This window comes from Podarcis raffonei, chromosome 13 (genome assembly GCF_027172205.1).
Source record: "Podarcis raffonei isolate rPodRaf1 chromosome 13, rPodRaf1.pri, whole genome shotgun sequence".
NCBI classification, from domain to species: Eukaryota; Metazoa; Chordata; class Lepidosauria; order Squamata; family Lacertidae; genus Podarcis; species Podarcis raffonei.
In genome coordinates, this window is record NC_070614.1 from 2,280,636 (window position 1) to 2,308,312 (window position 27,677).

A 27,677-nucleotide genomic window follows, 5' to 3' on the forward strand; every position below is an offset into this window, starting at 1 on the left:
GCCTCACGACCCGCTCGCCGCCCCGCCGTCTCCCTCAGCCTCCCCGCGCGGGCGGCTCAGCTCGGCGCCCTCGGCCGCGGCTCGCCTTGCGCGACACCAGCGCCCCCGCCCCGCCCGCGTCAGCCGCTCGCTGCGCGTCTGAGGCGGAGGCAGCAGCGCCAAGGACGGCGGCTGAGGGAGCGGCCGGAGCCGGGCAAGCGAGGAGAGGCCAGGGCGGCGGCGGCGGCGGCGGCGGAGCCCAGGATGGCGGGCAGACCCCAGGAGAGCCGCCGCTGACGGGAGGCCGAGGGCAGCTGCTGGGCTCGGGCTATGCGCGCAAAGGTAACCGCCGGCGGGCGGGCGGGCGCGGGGCGGGCGGGCGAGGGGTCCTCCGCCTCCTCCTCGCGAAGGGGAACTTTTGCCTGTTTGGGGATCGGGAAGTTGCGGGTCGTGTGTCGCGGCGTCGGCAGCCCCGATCAGCCTCTGCAGCCGAGAGCCCCGCGGCCCCTTTCCAGGCAGCGCCACGGAGCCGCCAGCCTCTTGCGGCAGCCGCCGCCGCCGCCGCCGCCCCCGGAGCAGCCGGCTCCCGCCCGGGCTGGATCCTGCAGCTGCAGCCCCGCCGGGTCCCCGTCCCCCCGGCGCCGCCCGCCCGCCCGCCCGCTGCCCCTCGGCCGCTCTCCCCGCCCCGCCTCCCTCGCTGCCCGAATGCGGCTCCGGGAAGTCGCGGCTTGCTCGGCTCGTTCCCGACATGCCCACCTGGAATGGGCTCGAAGATGGAGATGCGAGCTGCATTTGCTTTCCCCGGAAGGAGCGGGGTTGTCTTCCAAGAAGGCCGTTACAGTCTCAGAGGGTTTGTCCGTCTGCCTGTCTGTGTGTTTCTCTTGCAAACCATCGCCTTTAGAGCACATATTTTCCTCCGAAGAATCTTGGGAACTGTAGTTCACCCTTCCAAGAGCTGCCACCCCAACCGGCCCCTGTGAGGCTTTTCCTCCAATGTGTGCTGGTGTGCAGCCTCCCTGAACCCTGAGGCGTTCTCTTCATTTTATTATTGTCACTGTGTTGTCATTTTCTTTGGGACTTTGTGAAACATGAAATGTTCCTTACAGTCTTCATTCTCCTGACATTCCCCAGGGGATTATTTCTCATTCTCAGAGAGCCCATTACTCTGGGGCTGCATTCACATCATATGTGTTACACCTGCCTGCCCCAAATCCTGGGAATTGTAGTGCACCCCTCACAGAGCTACAATTCCCAGCACTCTTCACAAACTACAGTTAAGGTGTATATGCAGTCTTTATTTCTGGGTTGTTTTTTTAATGTATTGGAATGTTTTGCCTTGTTTTTCAACTCAGAGGTTTTAGCAGTTCCCAAGTGTCTGAACCCTGAACTTTTGAAACATGAAACGTGCTTTACAGTCTTCATACTCCTCACCAACCTGGGGTATTATTTCTCAGATAGGGAAACTGAGGCTGAAGGTGAGTTGAGGTGTAAGATGCTAACTAAATTAAAGGCAGGAGACAACAGCAGTGCTAGAATTAGAAGTGGGTTGGGAGCAGTGCTGGTTTTCTAGGAAGAGAGGGACTCAGCAGGAGCATCTCCCTCGTTCTCTTACAAAAAAGCCCTGGTTGGGAGAGTGATCTCCATGGTCTACAGTTGCACATATTGTTTTTTTGCCATTCTTTAAGGGGCCTTTTGCACGCTTTGATCACCAGAAGAGAATGTGAAAAGATGGAGCAGACCCTTCATAATGGTGTCTGTTTCCAAGCATCTGAACAGATTAAGTAGGAGAGCTCAGGACACTCTAGTCTTTAAGGTAAGCAAATGTAACTGACTTGTTCAAGTGAACTTGAATGTAAAGGTAAAGGGACACCTGACCATTAGGTCCAGTTGCGGATGACTCTAGGGTTGCGGCGCTCATCTCACTCTATAGGCCGAGGGAGCCGGCGTACAGCTTCTGAGTCATGTGGCCAGCAGGACTAAGCCGCTTCTGGTAAAGCAGAGCAGCGCACGGAAATGCCGTTTACCTTCCCGCCGGAGCGGTACCTATTTATCTACTTGCACTTTGACGTGCTTTCGAACTGCTAGGTTGGCAGGAGCAGGGATTGAGCTCACCCCGTCGTGGGGATTCGAACCACCGACCTGATCGGCAAGTCCTAGGCTCTGTGGTTTAGACCACAGCGCCACTGGCGTCCCTTGAACTAAGGAGTCTCAAATCCAGCACTATCCATTACACCACGATGGTTCTTCATTTTATTTTTCATTCCTTTCCTTCTTCTCAACATCTGTGGATAGGGATATATGAGTTTGCATTCTCCCCAAGATCATTTTAGTCCTTGGACTTAATGATCTTGCAGGCCCTCCCCACAGTCATCTGTGAGGCACCTAGTAAACATTCCTCCCCACTCCATCCTTTACAATTGCTTCTGCATTCCTGATGTTGGGTGGGGGTTGATGAACAAAAAGCAGTATACAAACCCAGACAAAAATAAAACAAAGTTCTGAGCATGGTGATTTTCACATTTTATACTCTCTTAAATCATAGCACTATAATAATTACAGGAATAAAATGGAACTTGCCTCTGCTGCCCTGATGTGAATTTACTTGAATTATAAGCATTTTCTTGTGGAAAAGGATAATATGTTTAAAAATAATAAAACGAGCTTCTGTAGCCAGGTATACACTGTTTGTGTCTGCATATATGAGAATGAAGCGATGCTGTAGCAAGTGGCATCAGCCCTGGAGGGCCCTTGCATGCCCATGGAGACTCAGCTGCTGACACGAAACCTTTCTGCTGTGAGCTTGGAAGGTGAGATCAGGTGTATTTACATTTAAAAATAGAGGACCTGAGTGGAAATGGTGGGAGTATTAATTTATAACCAATCTTTAACCAATTGATTGATTGATTTATAGATAGGAACATACAGTCATACCTCGTGTTGTGTTAGCTTCATGTTGCGTCTTTTCAGCTTGCAAACGCAGCAAACCCGGAAGTGTACACTTCCGGGTTTTGCCACACGCGCAGAAACGTTCTGCGCACTTTGCACATGCGCAGAAGCACTCTATCATGCTCTGCACTTGTGTAGAAGCGCCACTTTAGTTGCAGACTTTTTGGGGTGCGAACGGCACCCCGGAACGGATCGTGTCCACAACTAGAGGTACCATTGTATGTATGAATCAAGCTAAAGACCCATCTAGTCCAACGTCCTGTTCTCATAGTGATCAGCCATGGGCCTGTGGAAAGCCTATATTGTAATTTTACCTTACAAACCGCCCTTAGATCTACAGATGAAGGGTGGTATACAGATTTAACAAATAATAAGAACAGTACATGGGGGACCTGAATGCAAGAGCGCTCTTCCCTCTGGTGATTCCCATCTGCTGGTACTCGGAGACATCAGAGAACAAAGCCATGTGACAAGTAGCCACCTTTTCCTCCTCCATGAATTTGCCTGATCCTCTTTTAAAGCCATACAGGTTGGTGGCCCCCACTATATTTTGTGGGAGCAAGTTCAGTTGTTTTACTATCAGTTGTGTGAAGAAGTATTTTCTTTTCATTGGCAAGCAGCAGAAGAGGTTGCATGTTTTACATGCTGATTAATGTGGAGGGTAATTGATGACACATCTAGATTCACCTTTCTTTAATCCAGGGAATTTATTATTCGAGACTGCTGTTTCTAACTTATTTTAAATTATACACCACAGTTCTCTAACGAGAAGCATTCTGTATATGAGAAAGAAAAGTTAGGAAATTTTGTTGGGCAGAATTCACATGGAAGTTTGGTTTTAGTTTGTTGAACTTAGCTTGTTGGACTGTGAGATTTTTCTCTGTGTAGGCTTTTTTCCTGTGTGTGTGTGTGTGTGTGTGTGTGTAGTCTTTTCCCCCATAAACCTAGATTATAATTTTATTCCCTGGTATGCAACTCTTCTACCCAGACTGAATGAAAAATTAGTGAAAATGCTGGCACATGAAGTCAGAATATGGAAATATTTTGACAGATGCTTGTTATGTAGTGTGTTGTGATTTGAGGAGGTTCATTTCCTTTCATGGACATCCAGTTTAAACAAAGCCATCTGTGAAGTTTGTTCCCTCTTCAGAGTGTAAAAAAGAAAGGAAGATGGTTTAAAGCTATGCAAAGCTTATCTTATTTGGAGCTCTTCGTTGTACTAAAATACAGTAATACTTCCCTCTCCAGTCTTCAGCATCTGCCCCTCTTAGTGTAATCTTTTTATAAATAGCATTTATTTTTGTATGACTATATATTTATCCAGATGTTTTGGATTCTCATACGCATTATATTGATTTATCCTTTCTAGTGATTAACGGTGAGCCCATGGCGCAATGGGTCAGTGCGTTATTCAGAAGGTGGTGGTTTGAGCCCACCCAGGGGTAGCTGTGGGCAGGATTCCTGCATTGCAGGGGGTAGACTAGATGACCCTCAGGGTTCCTTCCCTGATCCTATGATAGGATACCAAATCTCTGACCTATCTTTTAAAAATAAATAAATATGCTAACTGCGCAGGTCTTTTTTCAAGAACGCCAGACAAACCCATGGCTGTGTTGCAATTCAAAATCCTTGACTTTCTATACATGACAGATAAAGGTGTATATATTCTGTTTGCAATGAACAAAAAATGCATGCTGAAAACTGAGGCCTCTCCTCTCTTTCCAGGGACTGTGGCCTGATAGAGTGGATGTGAATGAAGCGTGCGCTGCCCTTCTGGGATGCCTTAGGTGATGCCACGCTCTTCTGCGATGGCAATTGGGGCTCTCTCTGGCTCTCTCCTTGTGACTTGCTGCTTGATGGCTGCTCTCTGCAGTTCCACTGCATCTTTCCCAAAACTGGCAAAAGTTCAAGACAAGCAGGAGATAAGACCAAGCCAAGAAAAGCGGGATCACACATCAGCCCGGGAGAGCCAGAATCAGACAAGACCTGGGAAAATGAACGAAATGGGCAGGAGTGGGAGGGAGGAGGGCACCAGAGACTGGAAAAGCAAGGGCAGCAGAAATTATTCCAATAAGGAATCTTGGACTAAGCAAAAGCAAGCTTTGAGTAGCCAGGCAACAAGTGGCAAGTTTGGGAGTCTCCAAGCCCAAGGGCAAATGGAAGTTGTTCAGGAGGAGTTTCCAGCTGCTGAAGAGTCTTCCTTTTTGGATGTTGCTGGTGGTACCCCTGAGCCTCCAGAGGAATATGCTTATCCAGATTACCGTGGGAAAGGCTGTGTGGACGAGAGCGGCTTTGTTTATGCGATTGGGGAGAAGTTTACTCCAGGTCCCTCTGCATGCCCGTGCCTTTGCACTGAAGAGGGCCCTCTGTGCATTCAGCCCGAGTGCCCTGGACTCCACCCTCGCTGTATTCATGTGGACACCAGCCAGTGTTGCCCGCAGTGCAAAGAGAGGAAAAATTACTGCGACTTCCGGGGCAAAACCTACCAAACACTGGAAGAATTCGCGGTAAGGAGAAAGGGGCGCTGGGGGTGAGCAGAAAGGTGCTTGTTCTCGTGACGTTGCCCTCCTGTTGGCTTTCGGGTTCACAGAATGGTTTCTTTGACATTTCTTTCCCATCCTTTCTTGCACTTTATAGTCCTCCAAAAATACAAGCTTTTACATTAGACAAAAGCACAATATTTTAACAAGGAGGTTTGGGTCATTCTTCAATTCTTTTGTTATATAATTTTCTAAAAACATCTGTAAAGCTCATAATCACAGTTAAGTAATTTAATAATAGCTGGGATGTCCTGTGGATGCCCATTGTATTTTAAGAATAATAATTTTATTGTTCCTGTCTTTCATTAGCATTAAGGGGTTTTGTGGGGGAAGGTGGAGGAATATTATTTGTGGTTAAGAACACAGTATTTCTGATTTGGCTTTGCACATTTTCTCCTGCTTTTGCCTCTTCAAATGAGGATGTCAGAGTTATATAATCTTTCTGTCAGGTCTGTTAGTCTGCAGTCTAACACTAAGAGCATATTTCAGGGAGCATGATATGGCTAGTTTAATCAGGGTTGGCATTTCTATCTGGTAAAACACTCTAATGAGGCAATATTTTCATTAACTTGGGAAATGTAATTAATGTTTGACAGAACACTGAAACAATTTGTACTTTAGGCTCAGTGACATGGTTGATTTCAGGGGAACTTTTTTTTTAAATACTGGGCGATGTGCTGCCTTCTTCTTGTTTGCAAGAGTTCTTATCTATCAGTATGTAGAGAACTGCACTTTATTGACATGCCACTTGGAAAGCATGTTTCTAGGGCTGGAATTATATGTGACATACATGGAGGCGGCGTTTCTCCCAATTTTTCCTTTTAAAAACAAACAAACCACAAGCTGCCATGGGAGAGTTCAGTCTTCAGCGGAGGACCAATGGGGGAGGAACTGCTTAACTCTTCTTCTTTTTAGCAGAAAACCTCTGAAGGTGGAAAGAGTTGAAGTAACCTTTTTGGTCAGCAGAACAAACCAGTTAACTATGCTTAAAGTTGACTTCTGAATTTTGACTTGCTTAGAAGCCGTTAACCATAGTTCTTGGTTCAAGCAAGGCTGGATTACCAGTGGTACAATTGCACCAGGGGGCAGGGCTGCAAGGGGCACAGATTCTGAGCTTCCTTTTCAAAAAGTAGAAGATGTGCCTCTTCTGCTCCGCTTCCTCCTCCACTGCTACTACTTGCTGTTCTGATTCCCCATGAACTTGCTCTCATTTCCTAACTCCTCAAAACCTCTCTCCTGGTTACTTCTTAACTTATTTGAAATATGTCTCATATAATTGGCAAGCATTAAACAATCCCCAAATAACTGAATTTTAAACGTTAGCAGTCCTTACAAAAAGTCATACACCTTACTTGATTGTTTTAGTGGCCTGTCAGATTTAAAACATTCATCTTCCCAAATGCACAAACACTTCACTGGGAGGCTTTCTAGAAATGTCACAGCTCCTTCTTTGCTAAGCAGCCTCTTGACAGCACATGTTGGTGTGGCAGTCGGTTGTTCTGGCAAGGTTTAAAGATTTTTCTGCAATCGTGAAAAAGTTTTACCTGTTGCTTATGTCACACACAGAATATGCTTTCTCCTTCTAAAACTGGCTTTTGTCCCAGGTGCAGTTGTGGTCAGGAGTTGTGTTCCAGGGCACTCTATGCAAGTGAGGCCACCCAAGCTTTCAAAGGCAGAAATAAACTATATTGAGACCCATGTTAATCTCACCTAATATATTTTAGAACTACATAAAATGTTCCAAAATACAATATGTATTGAAGAAAAAGATTGAGACACTCCTTTGTGTTCTTCTGTCTATGGTATTAAGTCTGGCCGATGGTCGATAAGTGTTTCCAAGGCAACTGCAGAAAGAAAATTACCTAAATTTTAATGGAACACGAACAATTAGGGATTCCACTGAGTCTTCCACAAAGACCCTAGACATTCGCAAAACCAGCCTCTGCCTTTTAAGTACAAACCCTCCCATGAGATGATTAACCTCAAAAGAAAGAATATTCAAAGTATTTGCATGGAAAGTGGGGATGGGTGCAGGTGTTACATAAATTTAGGGGTCCACAGATCAACAACTCTGACATTAAATTTTGTTGGTTTCAGCTTCAAAGCCCTCAACCTTTAAATCAATGTGGTTTGACTTGAAAGCCCTAAAACTTTAGACACATGACACTCTCTCTCTCTCTCTTTCTCTTTCGCACTTGGCAGTTAAGAGAAAGCTCACAGAAAGCTATAAACTAGAGCTAGAAGTTTTATACTGCCTGTCTCCACATTTTGCGAATAGCTTGCAAACACTCAGGTGTACTCAGAAAGGACCGGATTCTTTTGCAGAGAGTCAGTATATGCATCCACTACGAAAACGTGATTACCCTTCACCTTATGCTCAATAAAGGAATACACCAAAGGAATAGAGAAAGATTGGTTTATTACATGAAACTGAAAGAGACAGAGTATATAGATGTTGCTTCAGGGAGCAGAATTTGCGGGCAATAAATACAGTCACTAAGCATTTATACACCTTAATTATAGAGCGCAAAGAGAGTCTCTAAGTACCTAAGCCTGAAGAGTGAGTGCAACAATGTGCCACAGACTCACATTAAAAGAGAAGATAGGGAGGGATCCAGATCTAGAAGCAGGCCCAGCGGAAAGCCAAGGATCAGAGATCTGTACCTCCTGTGAGAGTTAGGCGCCCCCTTCAGAATCCTATGCCAGGAAAGCAACAGGTTTCTCACCTGTTCCTTTGCTTATGATCCATCAAAGCGTAAGGTTGGTCCTTGAGAATGTAGAGCAAAAAGAGGATACCAGTGGAGATTGTGAGCAACCCAAGCTTTGAAAATCTGGGGTTTAAGTACAGTTTGGGGCCAACTGTACTCTATGGAGAAGAAGGTTTCCTTAGTGAGTTCTTTCAACCATTGGTTATATGTGCTAGTTTACTATTCTGTTTACTAATGTATTTTGAAGCTGAGGGGACGTGGTCTTTAATTTGGGAATATCATATGACCATACAGTTCCTGAATAAGAATGGCATCTTGAAAGGAACTTCATTGTCTGTACAAAGTCTGTTTCCTACTTACATAAGGGTGTTAATTAAGTTTCCCAGTCAACACCAGATTATTATGCTGATCCTTTCTGTAAGCATTAAGGGTCAAGATGGTTGCTTGTACCTTCCAAGCTAGGTCTTAGATAGGCGCTTGTACCTGGGTCACAGATAACTGATGAAATGTATTTTTGTATTAAACTCATTCTAACTGCTCTGATGGGATGATTCATAGAAATAAACGGTGCCAAAAGCAGACAAGCACACATCATTACAAAAGCCAAAAGAGTAAGCAGTGCGTCGTGTTCTTTGGAAGGAAGTAGTATGCCATATGTTTTCATTTCAGGTGTTATCCAACAGACAGTTTCTGTGGGTGTTTGCAGTCCCCCAAAATAGATCTTTTCTGTCCTACCAAGTTATAGTGGCCAAATCTAATGTTACTGCTGTCCCTTACATAGGTATCTTACACAACTTCCAGTACAGCTGCTGTTTTCTCCATATGTTTCTATTCACAAATCAATGACCCATCTAATTGCCTGTTAGGTAGCCATCTGCCTTCAGGGTTGTGGGCTGTCTAGGACAGGGGTTTTCATTCAGTGTGCCGTGGCACCCAGGGTGCCTTGAATGATGGTCAGGCATGGGCGTAGCCAGGGAAGCAGAGGCCAGGTGCCCCCCATAAAAAAAAATCAATACAAATATGAGGTTCTGCTGCCCCAACGAAAGCTTGCCCCTGGCTATGCCCTTGTGGTCAGGGGAGCCATGGCCAACACTAGCCTGAATCCCTCTTTCCTTCCACCCCTCCTCTGATGCCCCCTCGTGTCTCTGCCTCCCCAAGACATGCATGGCTGTTTGTTGCAGCAGCCCTAGCTACAAGCTCCACATTCGAATGGTGCCTCTGGGTCTGGCCAGGAGGTGCCAGTTGGCAGGAACTGAGGCGGCCTTGGAGTAAGCAGGTAAGCAGGTGAGGGAGCCCAGATGGTCAGTCCACCAGCCCTTGCTGTTGGGAACGGACAGACAAGTGGGAGGCTGGGCAGGCAGGCAGGTGCTGCACTGGCCTTTTTTTTTTTTTTTTGCTTGCTGTGTGCAATGCCTGCCTGGGAGCTGAGTGCCCAGTACTGAAGGGGAGCCTTTCTGCCATGCAGGTCCAGTGGGTGCCCACTGCTGCCACTGGTGCCTCCCAAGGTGAGTAAGGTGCTGGCCTGACGTTCACCTTTGGCCAGTCTCTGTCGGGCCGTGCAGGCTGGGGCATCCTCTTCCCAGGCCCCTGGGGGGCAGTGTGAGGAGGTTCCTCTGTTTGGGGTGGGCAGGCGCAGCTCAGAGAGCAGGGGCAGCTGTGGTGGTTGCCTGGAGGACTCCCAAGGAGAGGGGAGAAGAGGCTGAGGGAACACTCCACAAGGGAGGGTGTTCGAAAAGGGGTGGGGGCTGCTGGCTCTGCATTCAAGGGCTGTGCTTCTGAGGCTCAGAGCACATTTCCCTGTAGGGGAGCCACAGAAAGAATGTAGTTGGTCAAGGAAGGCATGGGCTTAAAAAGGTTGAAAGCCTCAGGTGTAGGACGTGAATGATGAAAGAATACAAACATGGCTGTGCTCCTCACCCCACTCCCCCACGCCGTGATGATGGAGATATGTTGAGGCTTGCTCATCTGAACGGTATTATTTTTAAGTATATTGCAATGGTTGAACCTCATAAGTTTGAGGTGATGCCAAAAAGGGCACGTGGAAAATTTACTCCAGCTTTATTATTGTGCACAGCAGCACCCTGGTGAATGGTTTTGTACTGTTTTTGTGATTTTCCTAAATATATTGTTCAATGTTTGAATTGCAGCCACCAACACCTGGTTCACAAACAACCCTGGGAGGTTGTGTGGCAGGCTTCAGTTTTTAAACCATCACAAGGTCACACAGCGAGCTTCATGATTGCATGTTTTTTATGCTGATGTCAAAGGACATAGTCTTTACGAAAGACTGGTTATGGTTCCAAAGCATATCTTGTTTGGGAGTTTGTTAAATGAAGTAATTATACCTAGAGCTGTCCCCCCCCCCACAGGTTTTTGTATGTGTTGTGAACAGTAATAAAAGGGGTGGGTGGGTGGAATTGGACTGCAACCCTGTGTAGGCTCACCTGGGAGTAAATCCAGCTGAACACAATTACTTCTGAGTAAACATGTACATGATTGCATGCTCTTATAATTCTGGTTAGTAGGTCCTATGCACTTACCTCCTGTTTTATTTTGTATTTTAATTATGAATATTTGTATTTTAGTATTTGTATAGTTGGTTTTCATGCTGAACCACTAGAAGCCTATTTGGGCATTGAACAGTATATAAACAATAATAATGATTCCTAAAACCTCAAGAAATCTATACTGCAGCTGGATGCAGCACCGGTGAATCTTTCATTCACCTTAATGTTCCAGCTTCGCTCATTACAATTATGGTTGGAGCCCTGCACACATTCAGTGTGTTCTGAGTTTTTGCTTCAGGCATCAGACTTCTAACCAACATTATTCTTGTCATTCCATTGACTGAATTTGCCACAGTACCAGTGTGACAAACACCCAGAGAAGTTAGCATAAATGGAATAAAATAAAACCAATGTTGAAAGTGATCTTTTTCTGTTAATGATGTTGTAAAGGCACTTTGTGCTCACATGGCAGCAGAACTTCTGTTTGAGCTTTGGACTGGAACAGATTTCTCCCCCGTCCCTAGTCTTTGGTGCATACACACTCTCTTATTTGGATAATACTCATGGTGAACTAGTAACAAATTTGAATTGGGAAAGTTGCCCAGAGCATCTTAACGACACATAATTTCAGGAACATGAGTTAATTATGTAGCTTACTGGTGAAACAAATAGGTTGAGAAGCAATTAGTGCAACCCAAATGCAAAATCCACCAGGATTTCCCAGCTGAGTTGTGGCGATGCCGGCATAAATCCTTCACCCCAGTTCAGCCAGTGGAACCTGTGCCCACTTAAGTCCCTCCAAGGGGGGCTCTGGGGGAGTGGCAGGAGGAGGATGGGGCAAGGAGAGTCTTGCACCTATTCTGAATCCTGCTCAGCTGCTCAATCCTCTAAACTCAGGCCGACACTCACCTGCCCACTCAGCCAGCACTAGCCCCCTCCCAGGGGCTTCTCAACAGAGTTTAGGATAGGAGCAGCTTACCGTCAGGTAAGTTGCACCAGTTTCCTTTAGTCAGGATTTCTCTGTCTGAAATAGCAAGGATCATAGTGGGGTTTCATTAGTATTTGCAGTATTACTTTTAAAAAAGTATCCTCTTCATGCTAACATTAAATTGCTTTATACAATAGATAATTTCTATATACTGTATTGGCCTGAATATAAGCCTCACTTTTTTTCCAAATTCCAACCGTGAAAAGTTTAAGTGTGGCTTAAATTTGCGACCTGACAAAAATTGCTTTTTACGACATCACTGCTGAAACAGTAAAACAGAAAGGGGGTGAGTGCCTGCGGAATTTTAAGGGAGCAGCTTATATTTATGTATTGTCTTTTTTATATTTTCCCCTTGAATTTTAAAGGTGCAACTTATATTCAAGTGCAGCTTATATTTGGGCCGATATGGTATTATGTAGCTAAGGCAAGGCGAATCACAAGTAGCCTACTGCCATTTCCCTCCTTCTATTAGCTGATGTGGAGCAAGCAGAGAACTCTGTCATTTGCAACAGCTAAATTGGCATCCTATACAAGAAAGTGGAGCAAAGTTATAAAACCTGTCTAAACCCTTGTTATACTTTTTTTTTGCCAGCATTACATTGGGCTGCTGGACAGAAGTACTTGGACTGTCCTTAGGATGCTCCTGCATGTGTGTTTCCCCCTCACGTTACTACTAAAAGCCATTCTTAAAGGTGGGGCTGGCTCTGGGGACAGAGCAGTAACGCTTGAGTCCAGTGTTAGAAACTAGGATAGGAGAGCTTTCTGTCGCACGGCTCCTGGAACCTACATTATGGGCGCAAAAACAGAAAGTCTAGTTGCCATTTTGTCCTTTTCACAAGAGTTACTCCTGTTGCATTGGGGGAAGTGGCATTTCCCACAGAAGCCGCAGTGATCTCTCCTACTGTGGAGGTGGGTATGGGGGCATTTCTCCTCCCGTGCCGTCAGTGCCAGCAGCGGCAAATTTATTCTTGAGTCTCAGTTGCCATACATGGTGACAAGATTTCTCAAAATGCTCGCATTCTGACAGTCCCGTTGCAAAATGCGCCTGGTGCCTGACTAATTTCAAATGCTGCTTGACCCTGTGCAGTGTTGCTATTTCATTCCTAAGCATAGTTTAGAAATTATGTTCTATTCAGTTCTAGTCAGCAATACTTATTTTCAAGCCAAAGTGTCCATGACTGAGGTATAGAACTGTAGTCCTCAGCTTCTGTTCCTCACTAAATTGTTCTATTCTTAGTTGGAACACTTTGGATATGAACTCTTGAGAGATTATCTCCTAGACATCTCCTAGACACCTATTTTCAGCCTTCCTACAAGCAAAACTTGTTCAGAAGGCCATTAGAAAATGGTTATGATGACCAGAAGTGCTGAGCTTTTTGCAGTGTTGATAAAGCAGCAGGACAGCAGTGCCTTCACTTTTTGAAACCTGCCATTCTGTTCCCTGCAGGCGATACACATGTGCATAAAAGAGTTTGGTTCCTTTCCCTTTTTTAATTTCAATATTTTTTTTTTTTGGTTTTCCATAAAGCCAAGATACACAGAGTCAAGCACAAAACATTTTGTTTCATTTAACAAAACAGAACAGAAAATTTAAACTGGTTTCCGAGAGGACATGGTAATATTGACAATTTTGGCAATACAGAAAGGTAGGTTATACCGGTTAAACAGAGAAGTAATACTTGGTTGTTACCAATAACAATTACATTTGTGCATTTTTAGTTATATCCGTTAGTTACAGACCCCTTACATCTGTTTTCCAATATAAAATAAAGAACATATGGGAAAAACAAGAAAGCAGAGAAGAATTAACCACCTATAGACTCCACCATATTATAAACTGTAGGTATCTCTCTTCCATGTGCTTCAACATTTGTGTCATCAATAAAATCAAACGACATAAAAACATCTTCTATTATTTAGCATGAGAAAATGAACTGATTCTTTTTCCCTGTAGCTTTTAGGGGAAAGAAGAAATTCACTGGCATTTGGTCAAGGAACACTCATGTAAGATGGCCTTAGGTAGTCCTCAAGGGGCAGAGTTAATGTTGCTTTAGCATCGCTTTACCTTCAGTTACAAATTATTCCCCAAAAGTGTTACTGTCAAGAACTGTTTGAAAAGTGATGAAAATCTAGGCCACGTATGACTAGACTGTGTGGCGTATTTATGAACATTTATGCAAGAAGGCCTTTTTGTTCATGTAAAGCTGTAACCATGTCTTTATTAATTAGTGCCAGCATTCTGTTATCCTTCTAAGCCATGCTCCCTCACATGGGTCCTTTATGCATCGCAGTGCATTTGCTCTGCAGTTGTCAAGAGTGAACTGTGCAGGGGAAACTCCTGGCCATTGCACCTCCATATCAGGGTGTTTATTCACACAATTTGAGCTACTGCTAGCTCACTTTTCCTGCAGTTCTAATACAGAGCCACAAAGGATTTAAAATCAGGTTTAATGTGAGAAAGAGCTGGAAGATTATTGAGAGCAAATAATTCCGTTAACTCCCTAGGAGATACACAACTAGACACCATAAGACAACAGGGCAACCCTTAATATTCATTTTTCAACAAACACAAAGATAATCTTTAGAACCAATTTTCCAGATCATGGACTCCAGTTTATCATAGTTAATCCGCACCCCCATCCTGCCAGCCCCTTAAACTTCAATCTCTTGATGAAGGGCAGGCAGAGTGTGGAGAAAGAATGGGTCAAAATCCACTTCTACCAGTGTGGGGCTATATAATCTAGATATAACACATACCAAGGCCATCTCCAAAGTGGTATTTGTGAAGAAAAGTATAGAAAAAGGCCACTCGATGCAGTCAAAGGCCTTTAAGGGTACAAACCAGGGGATTTCTGTTTTGTCAGCTGTGGCGTATATTTAATACCCTCTGGATGGAGGAAACCATCTTTCTACTTGAAATAAACCCTACTTGGTCCAGATGAAATGCATGCCACAAGTACAGCTGTGAATATTTTCTCTTCCTGCTGAAGGAGGGAGATGGGGCCATAAGACTCCAGCAAGGGAGGGCTCTCCCAGGTTTAAGTATCAGAATCATCCACTTCCCCAACTAGGACTCAGGAATGGCATCTCCTTGCATAATGTTATTAACAAGAACAGACAACTGCAAGACAAAAGACATCCTTCAAACACTTGTTTGGATCACACAGAAGTCCCATCTGGGCCTTTTGACTTGCGACTTTTAAGCTTCTAATAATGGCCTGTTTTCTTCTTAGAAATTATTTGAGGAAGAGCTTCCCTGAAGAGATTGAAAGGTACAAAATAGGGACAGAGTGAGTCCAAAAAGATGTTGTAATTTGTGCAACATCTGGATTGGTGGGGAAGTATATATCTACATAATACTTCAGATTTGTTGGTGCTCACCTTTAAAGCACTAAATGGCCTTGGCCCTGTATACCTGATGGAGTATCTCCACCCCAATCGTCCAGCCCAGACACTGAGGTTTTGCTCTGAGGGCCTTGTAGCAGTTCCCTCAGAGGCTACAGGGAACCAGGCAGAGGGCCTTCTTGGTGGTGATGCCCACCCTGTAGAACGCCCTCCTATGTTAAGGAGATGTTAAGGAGATGAGTACCTATATAACTTATAGATGACATTTAAGGGAAGCTTAGATGGGGAAGCTTTTTAATGTGTGATGCTTTATTATATTTTTATATATATTGGAAGCTGCCACCCAGAGTGGCTGGGACAACCCAGTCAGATGGGCGGGGTACAAACAATAAAACAACAACAACAACAGCAACAATTCACAAATACTTTCCTAAACCTGAGATCCAGAAAGATCATTCATTGATAAGATCTTGCGTGTAGCTCTGCCTTTTAAACACATTAGTCAATAATTTGGAATTCTTGTTTCTAAAATTTGTAGTATTTTTTATTAACATAAATAAAATACTTAGCAATCATTGAATTCTAAAGCTTCAAGTATGCACTGCTTAGATTAACGATATTTGAGGTCCCTTGGAGAACCGGTGTGCTTGTGTTTCCATTCCAATCTCAGGACATCGGTGGTTAATTGGGTTTTGATACAGGATGAGTTTTTTTTATTTAATAGATTTGCCTGTAGGGGCTCCACAAAGGACCACCGTCATGGCATCCTAAACTATTGGGTATGCCAGACCAATGTCCACATTTAATTGAAAATATTGTGAGAGAGAATCGCTAATGGTTACAGAGTGGTATTTTAAGTGAGCAAGGTGGAATTAAAGTACCATGTTGGAGAACACACAGCAGAACTATTATAAGGTGCTTGTCTCCCAAAGTCCCTTTGAGAAAAAAGTATCAGTACTTTGATACTATGAATCATAGTATCCTTCTGGATATGTTGTCCAGGCTAAGTGGCTGAAATTCCCCTCCTACTTAGGATGGATGTTTCCAGAAAGTGGGCAGGAAGATTACTGCTTGACCATTGGCAGTAATTTTGGGGGAGCTCCACAGATATCTAATCTTTTTCTTGTGTTGTTGAACATTCACCCAGAAATTTGGCCCAGGGTTTAGCTAGTATTTACTGTAGTATATGACATCAGGCTTTAGCTCTATTTTTTCATTAGGCTGTGCTTGTCCTTGACCAGTGATGGCCTGGATGAGATGGAAACAGTGGAGGGAGTTGGGTACATTTAGCCTGGTAAAGAGGAGACTGACAGAAGACATGATAGGCCTGTCACATGGAGGATGGAGCAAGCTTCTTTTCTCCTGCTCCAGAGGGTGGGACCAATGGATACAAGTTACAAGAAAGGAGATTCTGACTAAACACCAGGGAGAACTTTCTGACAATAAGAACTGTTTGGCAGTGGAATGGACTCCCTCAGAAGGGACAGATTGATGACCACCTGTCAGGTGTGCTTTAGTTGAGATGATTCTGTTCTTGCATTGCAGGGGGTTGGACTAGATGACCCTTGGGGTCCCTTCCAACTCTGCCATTCTATGATTCTATGCATAAATGGAGTCTTAGCCCAGACAAGATGGAGGTACTGCTGATTGTTGATTCATCCACTCAGGTGAATATTCTGGACGGGACTGCACTTCCTCCAAACCAGGTCCCCAGTCTGGGCATGCTTATTGATCCAGCACTGTTTTTTGAGGCTCAGCTGACTCTGTGGTCAAAGCACCTTTATAGAGCTTCAGCTGGTTCACCAGCTTTGCCCTTCCTTGAATGGAGACAGCTGGACTTAGAAATGTATTTATTATTAGCCAAACATGCTCACAGGGCAGTTTACAGGAATATAAGGTGACCTAAAATGTAATATGCAAGAGCATCAAAAACAATGCTTATTAAATACACTTATTAGATAACTAGAAGCTTTATAAACATAGCAAAAAAGTGAGCATCTATAAAAAATACCAAAGCTGGTGCTAGACAGACACCCTTCAGTGGATTGGTCATTCCACAGACATGGAGCCACTACTGAAAAGGCCCTTCCATGGGACCCCACATCTTGTATCGCATCAGGGAGCCCTAATCTGCTGATCTTAATGCATGGGCAGGTTGGCATGGGAGAATGAGATCTTAACATATTGCAATGTGTTATGTGTGGTGTTTTCTTTAAAAAACAGTCTGGAAACTGCCACAAGATGATTAATTGCAATGAACAGCTTGACCATATTAAGTCTGCACTTTTTAATCTGCACTGGTTCCCAGTCTATTTCCAGGTCTTGCCCTCCTTCTTTGAAGTCTCACATACGAGAGCCAAAGCCAGTTGGTGAGTCTTAGTTTGCAACTTGTGAGTTTCTTAAATATGTGATTATTTTTAATTCTGGAAGTGCTGTTCCAATCACTGTTTTTATTTCTTACATAATTGTTCTGCTCAGGTTTCTGTTACTATATTAGGCTACTTATAGGGACTTCTCTGTTGAAATGCGTTTGTCTTATGTTGTCATATATGGTTATGATTTGGCCTCTTGCGGGTATTTTATTGTCATTGTTTATTCATTTGTGTAGCTGAAGCCAAAACAAGAAACACACAAACAAAATATGTTGTGCAGTTAAAATAACAATTTAAAATAGGCATTCTGCCAAATAGAAATTTGCACCACTGAAGAATTTAACTTAGCACCCTCACAAACGTTTCTCCTTAAAATTGCTGCTCTGAAGGCGAAACAACCTGCCTTTCAGAAATGTCAGAGAACGGGTCTCCTAATAGAAAGTTAACCAAGCACTCAATTGATCTGTCAGCTGAGATATTTAAGTCTTTGAACAAGACTGCTCTTAAGGCCTTATAAATGGGGCAAACAAGTAAGCACTGGGATCAATCGTCAGGCACATTGCCCCACCTGGATGCGCTCGCCTCCTGCAGAATCCACCAGTGGCGTCCTTCAGCTAGAGCAGAGAGCAGAGACTGGAATTGCAGAGCTGTAAACTCACTTTTCCTATTTAACATTTGTAATGCTGGTAAGGAGTCTGAAGGAGTAATTTTATTGTACTGTCATGCTTCCCCCCCTCCTTTTTTGCACATGTTTATCCTTAACTCTGTTTGTGGTTGTTCAAATTCATTTACAGCACAATCTGAACTGAGATGAGATGAGAGTTTGGATTTGGCAGATCTAAGGATTTTATGGCTGATCTAGGGATTTTTCAGGGGGGCACCTGGCACCAGCATGTTCACATGAGCTCATGCTATCTCCTTGTTCAAATTACTATGAAGAGGAATTTACAACATGAAATCAAATGCTTAGAGCCTAACCTGCTGAAATATACTGACTAAAACAAGGGTATGCGAAGATAGATGAGGATCTATTGGTGTATGTCGGATGGTCTGAAGTAGATTGGCCAGGACTTTACAGTTCAATACTGGTTAACAGCAACACCAAAAAGTTTCCCCTGCATGAAATTTGGCTGTTTGAACCCTGATCAATAGTAATCAGATGTCTTTTTTCTCTTTGTAATTCTTGTTTTGTATTTTGTGAATGTACCACCCTCCAATCCATATCTAACACCCATCTATAACATGGGCACATTCATAGAAGCTGGTAATAAGCCAAGTGGGGCTCTGTCCCCTGAGCTACCATTTTGCATGTAGCTCAATAGCATCCCTCCTTCCCCAAGGAACTGCTTTGTACCTGTCTCTGCTTGGTGGCAATTTGGATTCTAGTAAAAACAAAGTAGACCTCAAACTTGAAATCTGACAGCCCCCAAGCTAAAACATAGTTTGTTTTGTTTTCAGGTTTCGCCTTGTGAAAAATGCCGCTGTGAAGCCAATGGCGAAGTAGTGTGTACAGTGTCTGCATGTCCTCAGACGGACTGCGTGGATCCCGTATATGAGCCAGATCAGTGCTGTCCTATCTGCAAAAATGGTAAGCAACAAATTCAAGCGACAGTTGGCTTAAAGCTTCAGCTATTTAAAAAACTATCCCTACAACATTAACAAAAGTGCAGTTTCAACAAGTATGTGCCTTTCTTGCAGGGAATGGTATTTGTTACCTGATGGCCAAATAAAGAGCCCAGCACCCAGAGTTGTATGAACTAGGACTACTTTACTTAAGTTTAAATCAGTAAAAAACAGATGCAGAGGGTAACAACTATCGGCGCAGGAGCTAACTGTAACATAAGGCGAAACCGCAGCCGCTTGTGTGATGGAGCTCATGCCTTTGGCAAATGGAAGTAGAACTGCCTTTCCCCAGGCCACACCATGAAGGGAGAGTAGATAGGCCTTGCTGCATCCCCCCCCCCCGGGCAGATGAGGCAGGTGGGCCTCAAAGGGGGCTCATATCCCACTCCAAGGCCCCATAACCTAGAGAACAAGCCTCGAGGCCAGGCCATCACCAGGAAAGGTGCCTCAGGCTAAAACTTAACTCTTTTCCTTCTCGTACCTAACCCCCAGAAAAGAGACAGAAATCTTTTTAGTCACCCTTTTCTCCAGTCGAGAACAGTCTATCTTGTGCAGGCCCATCTGAAGGTTTGTCAAAAATTTGTTGTTGCCAACATCTGTGAGGCGAATTGCATCTGGCCTATGCAGTTCAGTGTTACTGGGCATGATATCGGGGGAGCGAATTAGTGACCCCCCCTGTTTATGCACTGCCAACCTCAGCTTCTGCATTAAGTTTTGAATGGGCCCTGTTAATCACACTAGGGTCCCCTTCACAATAGGCAGATAGTTGTACATGTGACAGACACTGGGAAGTCCCCACTCTCCGGCTGGCACACTATGTGCGTAATTGTCCATGTAGCTTACTGAGTTTCTGCATAGAGAGCTTGGGTTTCCTTTAGGACATGGAAAGGAGGGGCACAATGGTGTTCCCTGGCCTCTTTGCCCTGCTGCTGAACATGCCTCTCTGCTGAACTCGCTTTGATCTTTGTGAGCTGGGGCTTCCTGGAGCTCATGAAGCAGACTCCCTTCACTAGCTTGCTCTGGCCAGCATGTGTCTTATGAACACTGCAATTTCCATGTGGCACTGGTCTGTCACCTCTCCCTGAAATAGGACCCCATGGACTAGTCCCACAAGTGCTGGCTGCTCCTATCCCCACAGCTTCCACCAGTGCCCACTGGTAGGAATGGCTCTGTGCTACTGCCCTCTGTAGCTGCACCAACACACTTTCTCTGGCTGCCTGACATAGGAAGGACACCACCATCCTGCTGAGAGTGAGGTCTGATGGCAATGTGCCATAGGGAACCAAGAGCTCCATCAGACGCTGGCACCAGACAGATCTAAACAGAATGAAACTGTTTAATGCCCATGTGTCTGGTGACTTGTCTTGGTGCTTGTCAGGCTTCGGGGAAGCGGCTCCCTCCCTCCCTTCGGCTGTGCATAAGCAGAACAAAGCGAAAATAGTCTCTTACCAGTTAAAGAGTATTTAATGTTCACAGCGAAAGAACAAAGACTCCATCTCGGAGGAAAGGTGCTCCCAATTAAGGTTTCCACCCACTTCCCCCCCGAAACACCCTTGTCACTTACTTGTCTGGAAACCTGATCTCGCAACCATTTGGCCTTCTGTGTAGCTACCTTTTCTGCTCTCCTTGACCTTGGACTGAGCGCTTGGACACTTTCCAGTGAAAGGGAATCTGTTCATTCTCTCTCTCCCTGTTCTTCTTCTCCTAGCTGTTCCCCACTCAGTTCTGCCCAGCTGTTGTCTTCCAAACTATATCCATCTGTAAGCCGCTGCTCCAAATCTATACTGCTCCACTGCTCCTGGGCAGCTTCAGGATCCTGTTCAGGGGCAGGGGGCAGGGGAGGCCTCCACCATTCCTTGTCAGAATAGCTCTCCTCAGCCTGGTCTCTGACAGTGCTGCAAATGGCCGTCTCATGTTCCCATGGTGCCCCCACTGTTCTAATCAAGTATCTAAAAGAAAATCTGTTTCAGGCTAAAAACAGACATAACACATAAAAACATAAGACCATTAATTCCTTGTTTCTTTCTTTTTGAACCAATGTCAGTGCTTTCTGTTTTCAAAGATTATTAAGGCAAAAACTCATGGGAGGGCACCTCAAACTATACATTTCAATAGTTCTTGCCAAGCACAGATGTGTTAACCTCATTGACAAAAGCATAAAGAACCCACCCTTTTTCTTGGCATCCATGAGATATAGATCACCTCTTAGAAACCTCAAAACAGGACTGTTTCATGTGAAATCTACTTCCCTCTTTTTATATACTGAGTATAGTAGTGCTATATATTTTTTAGAGTGAAAGATTACCTCAGACATAGACATTAAAATATATTGCACTAGATACTGAGGTGCAAGGCTGAAGAAGTCTGGAATTCCATCAACAAACAGAGAGATTAAAGTGTAATAAATGCTTAGCGGCAGAAAGCCACTCCAGGATCATCTTCCATCTTCTGTGCAAATTTAGCTAATCTTTAGGTTATTGACACAAATAGAAGTTGATATATAGGTTTATGTTAACCTAGCTTTATGAAATAAATTCTTTTTATTAGCATTCACGATATTACCTTTCATTTGAGCTGAAATTTTTATTTGCTGAAATTCTGGCCTCCAGCAAAACTAGGTTCAGAATGTCAAATCCATCTTTGCCTCACTTGTAAAATATAATTTCAAAACAAATAGAGATAAATATAGGGCAGAATGGGAAATAGGGAGTGGAATGAAACAGGAAATTGAATGACCATTAAAATGGAAAGTCAATTTTAATAATAGTTCAGCATTTGATAACTTGGAAATTTACATCACACAGAATTTAAAATGATCTTAAAATTAAAATTAATTAAAATGATCTTAAAATGATCTTGTTATGGGTTTTGAATTAATGATTCCAGCTTTCAAACACAGTAAAACCTCATGGAAATTAACAAGGCCTCGCTCTGTAAGTTATATTGACAAAGAGTCCTTTAATCAATTTTCAGCCTGATTAATATTTATAAATTAGACTTTTGGATACCTGTGAGGTATTCCCCCCCCCCCTTCTTTGCATTTTAATGTGTCATATTACTGTATTCAGCTACCACCTTGAGGACAAAGCTTTGAAGTGTTCTAAATTACTAATACTTTAATTTCACTATTTTAAGAAGTCGAAAAGTTTGGTTAAAAAACAAACAAACATTGAGTGGTAGTTCTAAAGTAAAATAGTTTGAGGTCCAATTGATTTCAGATTTAACAAGACATTTTACTTTTGCACTGAAGAAAATGCTATTTTGGCTCAACTGGAAGGTTCTGTTGAATAGTGGGGTGCTATTTGTATTAACTTCTAAGTGCATTGACCATGACTTGCCCAAGACATATGGGCATCTGAGGCGAACCACAGTATGGTGCCCCCTCCCCACCAGGGAAGAAGGGGTGAGTGAAGTTCTGCATCAGGAGCGAGGGGAGAATAAAGATCTCCATTGGGATCTGCTGCCCCTATAGCTGCTGCCGCCTGAGGTGGTTGCCTCACCTTGCCTCACGGGTGGGCCAGCCCTGCATATTTAAGCTGTTGGGAGCTTTTTCTAGTGTTCCCTTCTGAAACAGGTAGCATGCAAGGTCTCCCATTCATATTGTGGATTTATTAGAAATACAAATGCTGTAGGATTCGACTTTATGGGAGATCTCTAGAAATAAATGGAAGTATCAGAGAGGAATAATCCTGGTGATTGTGGAGATGACTCTTGCCTCTGAAGAAATTACCCAATGCAATCTGGAGGGGAGTGCAGACTGGGGAATAATATGCAGCGAGCTATTGTTCCTTCCTATGCTAGGAACCTATGATGTAACTGCTGGTTAAATCTCTTCTTTGGAAGTGTCATTGAGCTTAAATTATTGCTGCAGTTTTTATCACATAGGCAACTCATATGCCATGAGCATGCATCACAGAGCTTTTTCCTGCAGAGGCGTAGGTAGGCAAGCAAGCAGTTTTCTGAAGACTCCGGACTCAGCTATACAGCTGCAAATAAAATGTTCTAAGTGTGCTTTAAGTGCAACATATAATGTGACACTAGACAGCGATAGTGAGCCTTAAGGAAAATTCAGTGTATTTTTAGAAATGCTTTTAAAAAAGCATTTTCAGAACTTTTTTTATATTGTGTGTAGATTTCACCTCCATGAGCTGGCAACAATAGTGGAAGAACGAGAGAGGCGTTGCCGTGCTAGGCCAGAAGAGGGTATCTCTTATAGATCGTTTGATTTCATAAAATTTATATACCACTTGACTGTAAAAAAAAAGAAAACCACCTCAAAGTGATTTATAAGAAGATAAAACTATAAAATCTGGAAAAACTTACAATGCATTAAAATATACAAGAAGTTAAAATGCTAAAATACTCCTGCCTTTGGGATTACTACCTACTCCCCTTCAAAAATCAGAAAATTTTCTCCTGTGAGTTTTGCCTTAATCATTCCAGAATTCTCTTATGGCCAATGTAACTTGATGCTTGCAGGTAAGACATTCTGCACTTAGGTTTTTGTTTTCCTTTCCCTCGCCTCTCTCTGTTCTGCCTGCTTTCTTCCAGTTTGTGGTTGCAGAGAGGTGTTGCAATATCATGGGCCCCTGCTCTTCCCAGTCCTTCTCTGTGGCCTTTTCTCCTTCTGCACAGTTATGTGAGAGCAGATCAGCTGCAGGGATGTCTTTCCAGGCTTGTATGTTATTTTTGAATTTGTTTCTTTCTTAACCTCTTCCACTGTGAGAGGCCCATGGGCCAATTCCACTGTCATTAGGATTTTTATTAGTTCAGTGACAATACTGGCTTTGAAGGAGCCCAAATGTTGGCACCTGTTCTTTTAGCAGAGAATGTTCCTCCTATGCTGAGTGATTGTCTGCCATAGTCCTTTGCTCCAGGTGGTATCAGTGTAAGATGGCGGGCTGGATGCTGTGCACTTACCCTCCTGTGATCAGTTTTAAATTTTACGGGTATACTTTCTGAACCTTTGAGGTTTCACCCTTAAAGCCTTGAATAGTAGCCCGAAACAGTGTTGAGCCACTACTGCCTGATTTCTTTTAGCATCTTCTAATATTAGTTTATTGTTATTATTTATTAAATTAATGCCTAAAGCTTAGCAGCAGAATGGGGCTATCAGAGATCAGTGGAAGGATTGTTCAGCCCCTTTCTCTCTCATGGGGCCAGCCTTCAATCCTTTCCAATATCTTACACATTTCGCCCCTCCCTTCTCCTCTTCCCAGCCCCTCTTGGGGCTAAATCAGCCAAACGCAAAATAGCACTTGCCTGTGAGGGGCTCCTGAGTGGCAGATGTCACACTAGAAAAGGTGGGATTCTGCTGTCTCTGTCAGCCAGAGCAAACATTCTGTTCTATTTTAAGGTTTTGCCTCTTTCCTGACAGTTGGTGTCTGTATTCAGTCACAATCTGCCAACACAGTTTTATTTAGTATGAATAAATAGGTCATAATTAGTCAAAAATGAGTCTTGTAATTACAGGTATAGGGTGGTTTTATTTTCTGAGGCTTGATGCCTCAGGGAAAATGCCTCACTACGCCACGGATGTTTAAAACCTGAAATCTACATTTATCAATATGATTATTTAGCTGATTAGAGCTTTCAGATTTTCATAGAATTGAAGAGTTGGAAGGGATCCCAAGGGTCATCTAGTCCAACCCCCTGCAATGCAGCAATCTCAACTGGATCCTCCCTGACAGATGCCCACCCATCCCCCGCTTGAAAACCTCTTAAGGAAGACGAGTCCATCACCTCCAGAGAGAGAACATTCCAAAGATGAACAGCTCTTACTGTCAGAAAGTTCTTCCTGATTCCATAGAATATTCTAGTGTTCATAACTTTTCCTGTCACCTCCCACCCAGTTACCCTGCCATCCTTCCAACCCCCCAGTCTCTGTTCACACCTCGGGGCAAGGGGGAGGACAGCTCTCTTGCATTGCATGGCCCTCTCTTGTTTCTTAATGGCCCTAGCTTGGCCAGGTTGTTTTGCCTAGGCTAACCCAGGAATTCCTTGCAGCTTGTATTTCTCCCTTCACATGACCAAATAATGAAATTCTTACCATTTATTAATTTCTAGGGTTTAGGGGGTCCCCCATCCAAATCTATAATACTGGGTGTTCTGGGAAGAAGGGAGACTGGCATCCATCTTGGGCAGGCTGGCTGCAGAGATGACTGGGAGAAATGCCTTGGACTGCAGGGTTGTGCTGCTGGGGGGACAAGCCTCTCTAAAAAAGACCATGCTGTAAGATCTGGACTCCCTCCATGCAGACCGAAGGTGTAAATAGGTGAATAAACTATATTTCTTAAAGCTAAGACAGTCTCTGCTGTGTCTCAATTCTCCAAAGGAACACAGATGCTGGCTGAGTGACTGGAACCCTCTGGGATCTTGCTCTCGCTTGACGGAGTGGGGTGTGGCACCCAACTTTTGTAATCCTGGTGTTAGAAGTGGGATCTGTGTTTCCTGGAGAGGCCTAGGAGCAGCGTTCTCCTGAAATTGAAAATGGAGGGAGGAATAGCAGGACTCCTTGATGGAGAAGAGGATGGTGGAGCAAGAGCAGCCTGTGGAGCAGCCCCACCAGCAGTAGATGCAGTGGCTCAGAGATAAGGATGCACAGGTCTCATTCTCTGAACGCACTGCGTCCTCAAAAAATCATTTGTTAGCTGGGTGCTCACATAACTAGTCAATGATTTCTATTAATTCCCATGGGGAAATTTCTAATGTGTTCCCGACCATGGAATTTTGACCCCCAAAGTGATGGGGAAAACCCAGGAAAATCCACGGAAACTTTGCAAAAAGGAAACAAGGAAGGGGAAAATGCTCATTTGTCTGATATCTCCCATTTTCTCCCCGCCTCCCACCATGGTTTCTGGTGAAATGGCTGCCGTGAACCAGCAAAACACAAAAAGGAATGGCTTGTTTAAGGCTGCTTATTTGTTTAAAGCACCACATGCAGGTCCAGCTGTTTGGGTATCTGAATCTGCAGTGTGTATAGTGAGGTTTGGGCACAGATTCCTCATGTTTGGATAAGTGAATTCTCAAACAATGGGTGTTTAGATAGCGGGATATGAGTGCACATCCTTACCTGTTGGTAAAGGGAGGGGAGGGCCTGCCCATTGGTTGCTGCTCAAGACCAGCACCCCCCTCACTTCTTAGGCCCTTAAAACTTTAATGTTGTTTTAGCAAGGATACTTAAGTCTCCACCGTCTTCATGTACTCTTGGTGAAGCATTTGATTGCGCCACAAAAGCTTGGGACCACTTTGATTGGCAGAATTGGCACTACTGCAGGTGCCACACAATACCTATTTCACATTTGTAAGAACACGATTGTTTAGTGTGGCAGCGCATGCACTTTGGAACTCCCTGTCTACTGACATCAGGCAGGAACCTTCACTGTACTCTTTTGAGCACCTGCTAAAAACAGTATTGTTTAGACAAGCCTACCCAGATGCTTAGAAAGATGAGGTAATTTTAATCTGCTTTAGTATTGTAACTTTTCTGTGTTTTAAAGTATGATTGTGATTTTTTTCTTGATATTTTTTCTTTCGTAAATCACTTTGAGGTTGTTTTTTTAAAACAATCAAGGGGAGTATACATTTTAGGAAAATAATAAATAAAATAAACTCTGCTTCAGAATGCATTTGGCGATTCCCTAAGAGTCATTACTAAAAATAACTGCAATAACACTTTGGAATACACTAAAAGCTTTGCCATTCTTACCATACTGACGTATGACGTGTTTGTGGGCTTTAAGGCTGTGATTTGCTTGAGTCCACATTGTGAGTCAGAGAGAGGATTTCAGGCTGTCTCCATTTCCAACCTGTGTTTTGTCCACCTGGCACAACCTGCACCATGTGAAACAGCTGCACTCAGTGCCCCCCTCCTTCTGTTCCAGGGCCCAACTGCTTTGCAGAGACCACAGTCATCCCTGCAGGTCGAGAGGTGAAGACTGACGACTGCACTATATGCCACTGTACCTATGAAGAAGTGACTTGGCGAATTGAACGACAGGCGATGTGTACCAGACATGACTGCAAGCAAATCTAGATCCACAAGCCCAATGCCTCGAGATGTTTTTATAAAAATACTTCCATGCTCCAAACAATATTTGAGTGAACCGAGAAACATCTTCAAAAGAACTATTGTTTTGCTTGAGGACAAAGGACCCTGCTGGTATTTTCTTTTTCCACAGAACAGTATTTGAGCAAAAGAAGGTTTGGACTTGATTGTTCACATCTTATTAAATGTGTTATATTTCCAAGGTGAGTACTGTAAATTACATTAAAAGATTATATTATTTCTATAGTTGAGAGATTAAATAAATGTTGGGAGAGATAAATGATTGTCTTCTTGCATACCTGGTCTCGACTAAAAGAAAACATGACTTTGCGATAGAAGCTGTTTTTGTGGGGGAAGTACAAAAAGGCAGGGAAATGATAAATCTGAAAATGATAAGAACTTGACGGAGGTCTACTCTGAAAAGTTTACAATAGGTTCGGTCCTAGCCTCTGGGGTTTTTGTTGCTGACTTCAGTGAGTTTATGAGTGTATGTGTGTGTAAAATGTGAGCCAGGTCTTCTTTTCTTGGATGTGGGACAATATTGATTACACTAACAGTAATATATTCTGGCTGGCCAAAATTGGGTTACTCTTGTGACCTGGCTCTTGACAAATTCTACCGA

The 27,677-nt window shown here is 43.8% G+C and overlaps 1 protein-coding gene across 1 annotated transcript; it reads left to right on the top strand.

Moving 5' to 3' along the window:
- Positions 1 to 205: 205 nt before the first annotated feature.
- VWC2 (von Willebrand factor C domain containing 2) lies at positions 206 to 27,393 on the top strand. Its single transcript, XM_053361504.1, has 4 exons — positions 206 to 321; positions 4,651 to 5,432; positions 18,844 to 18,973; positions 26,892 to 27,393. The coding sequence occupies exons 2-4, from the start codon at positions 4,716 to 4,718 to the stop codon at positions 27,041 to 27,043; spliced, it is 999 nt and encodes a 332-aa protein (XP_053217479.1). The 5' UTR covers positions 206 to 321; positions 4,651 to 4,715; the 3' UTR covers positions 27,044 to 27,393.
- Positions 27,394 to 27,677: the final 284 nt, after the last annotated feature.

Excerpts from the sequence above, each read along its gene's own strand:
- VWC2 (XM_053361504.1), top strand. The coding sequence starts at position 4,716 with ATGCCACGCTCTTCTGCGATGGCAATTGGGGCTCTCTCTGGCTCTCTC. Across the intron at positions 5,433-18,843 it reads AAACACTGGAAGAATTCGCG|GTTTCGCCTTGTGAAAAATG; the intron begins GTAAGGAGAAAG and ends TTTTGTTTTCAG. Across the intron at positions 18,974-26,891 it reads CTGTCCTATCTGCAAAAATG|GGCCCAACTGCTTTGCAGAG; the intron begins GTAAGCAACAAA and ends CTTCTGTTCCAG.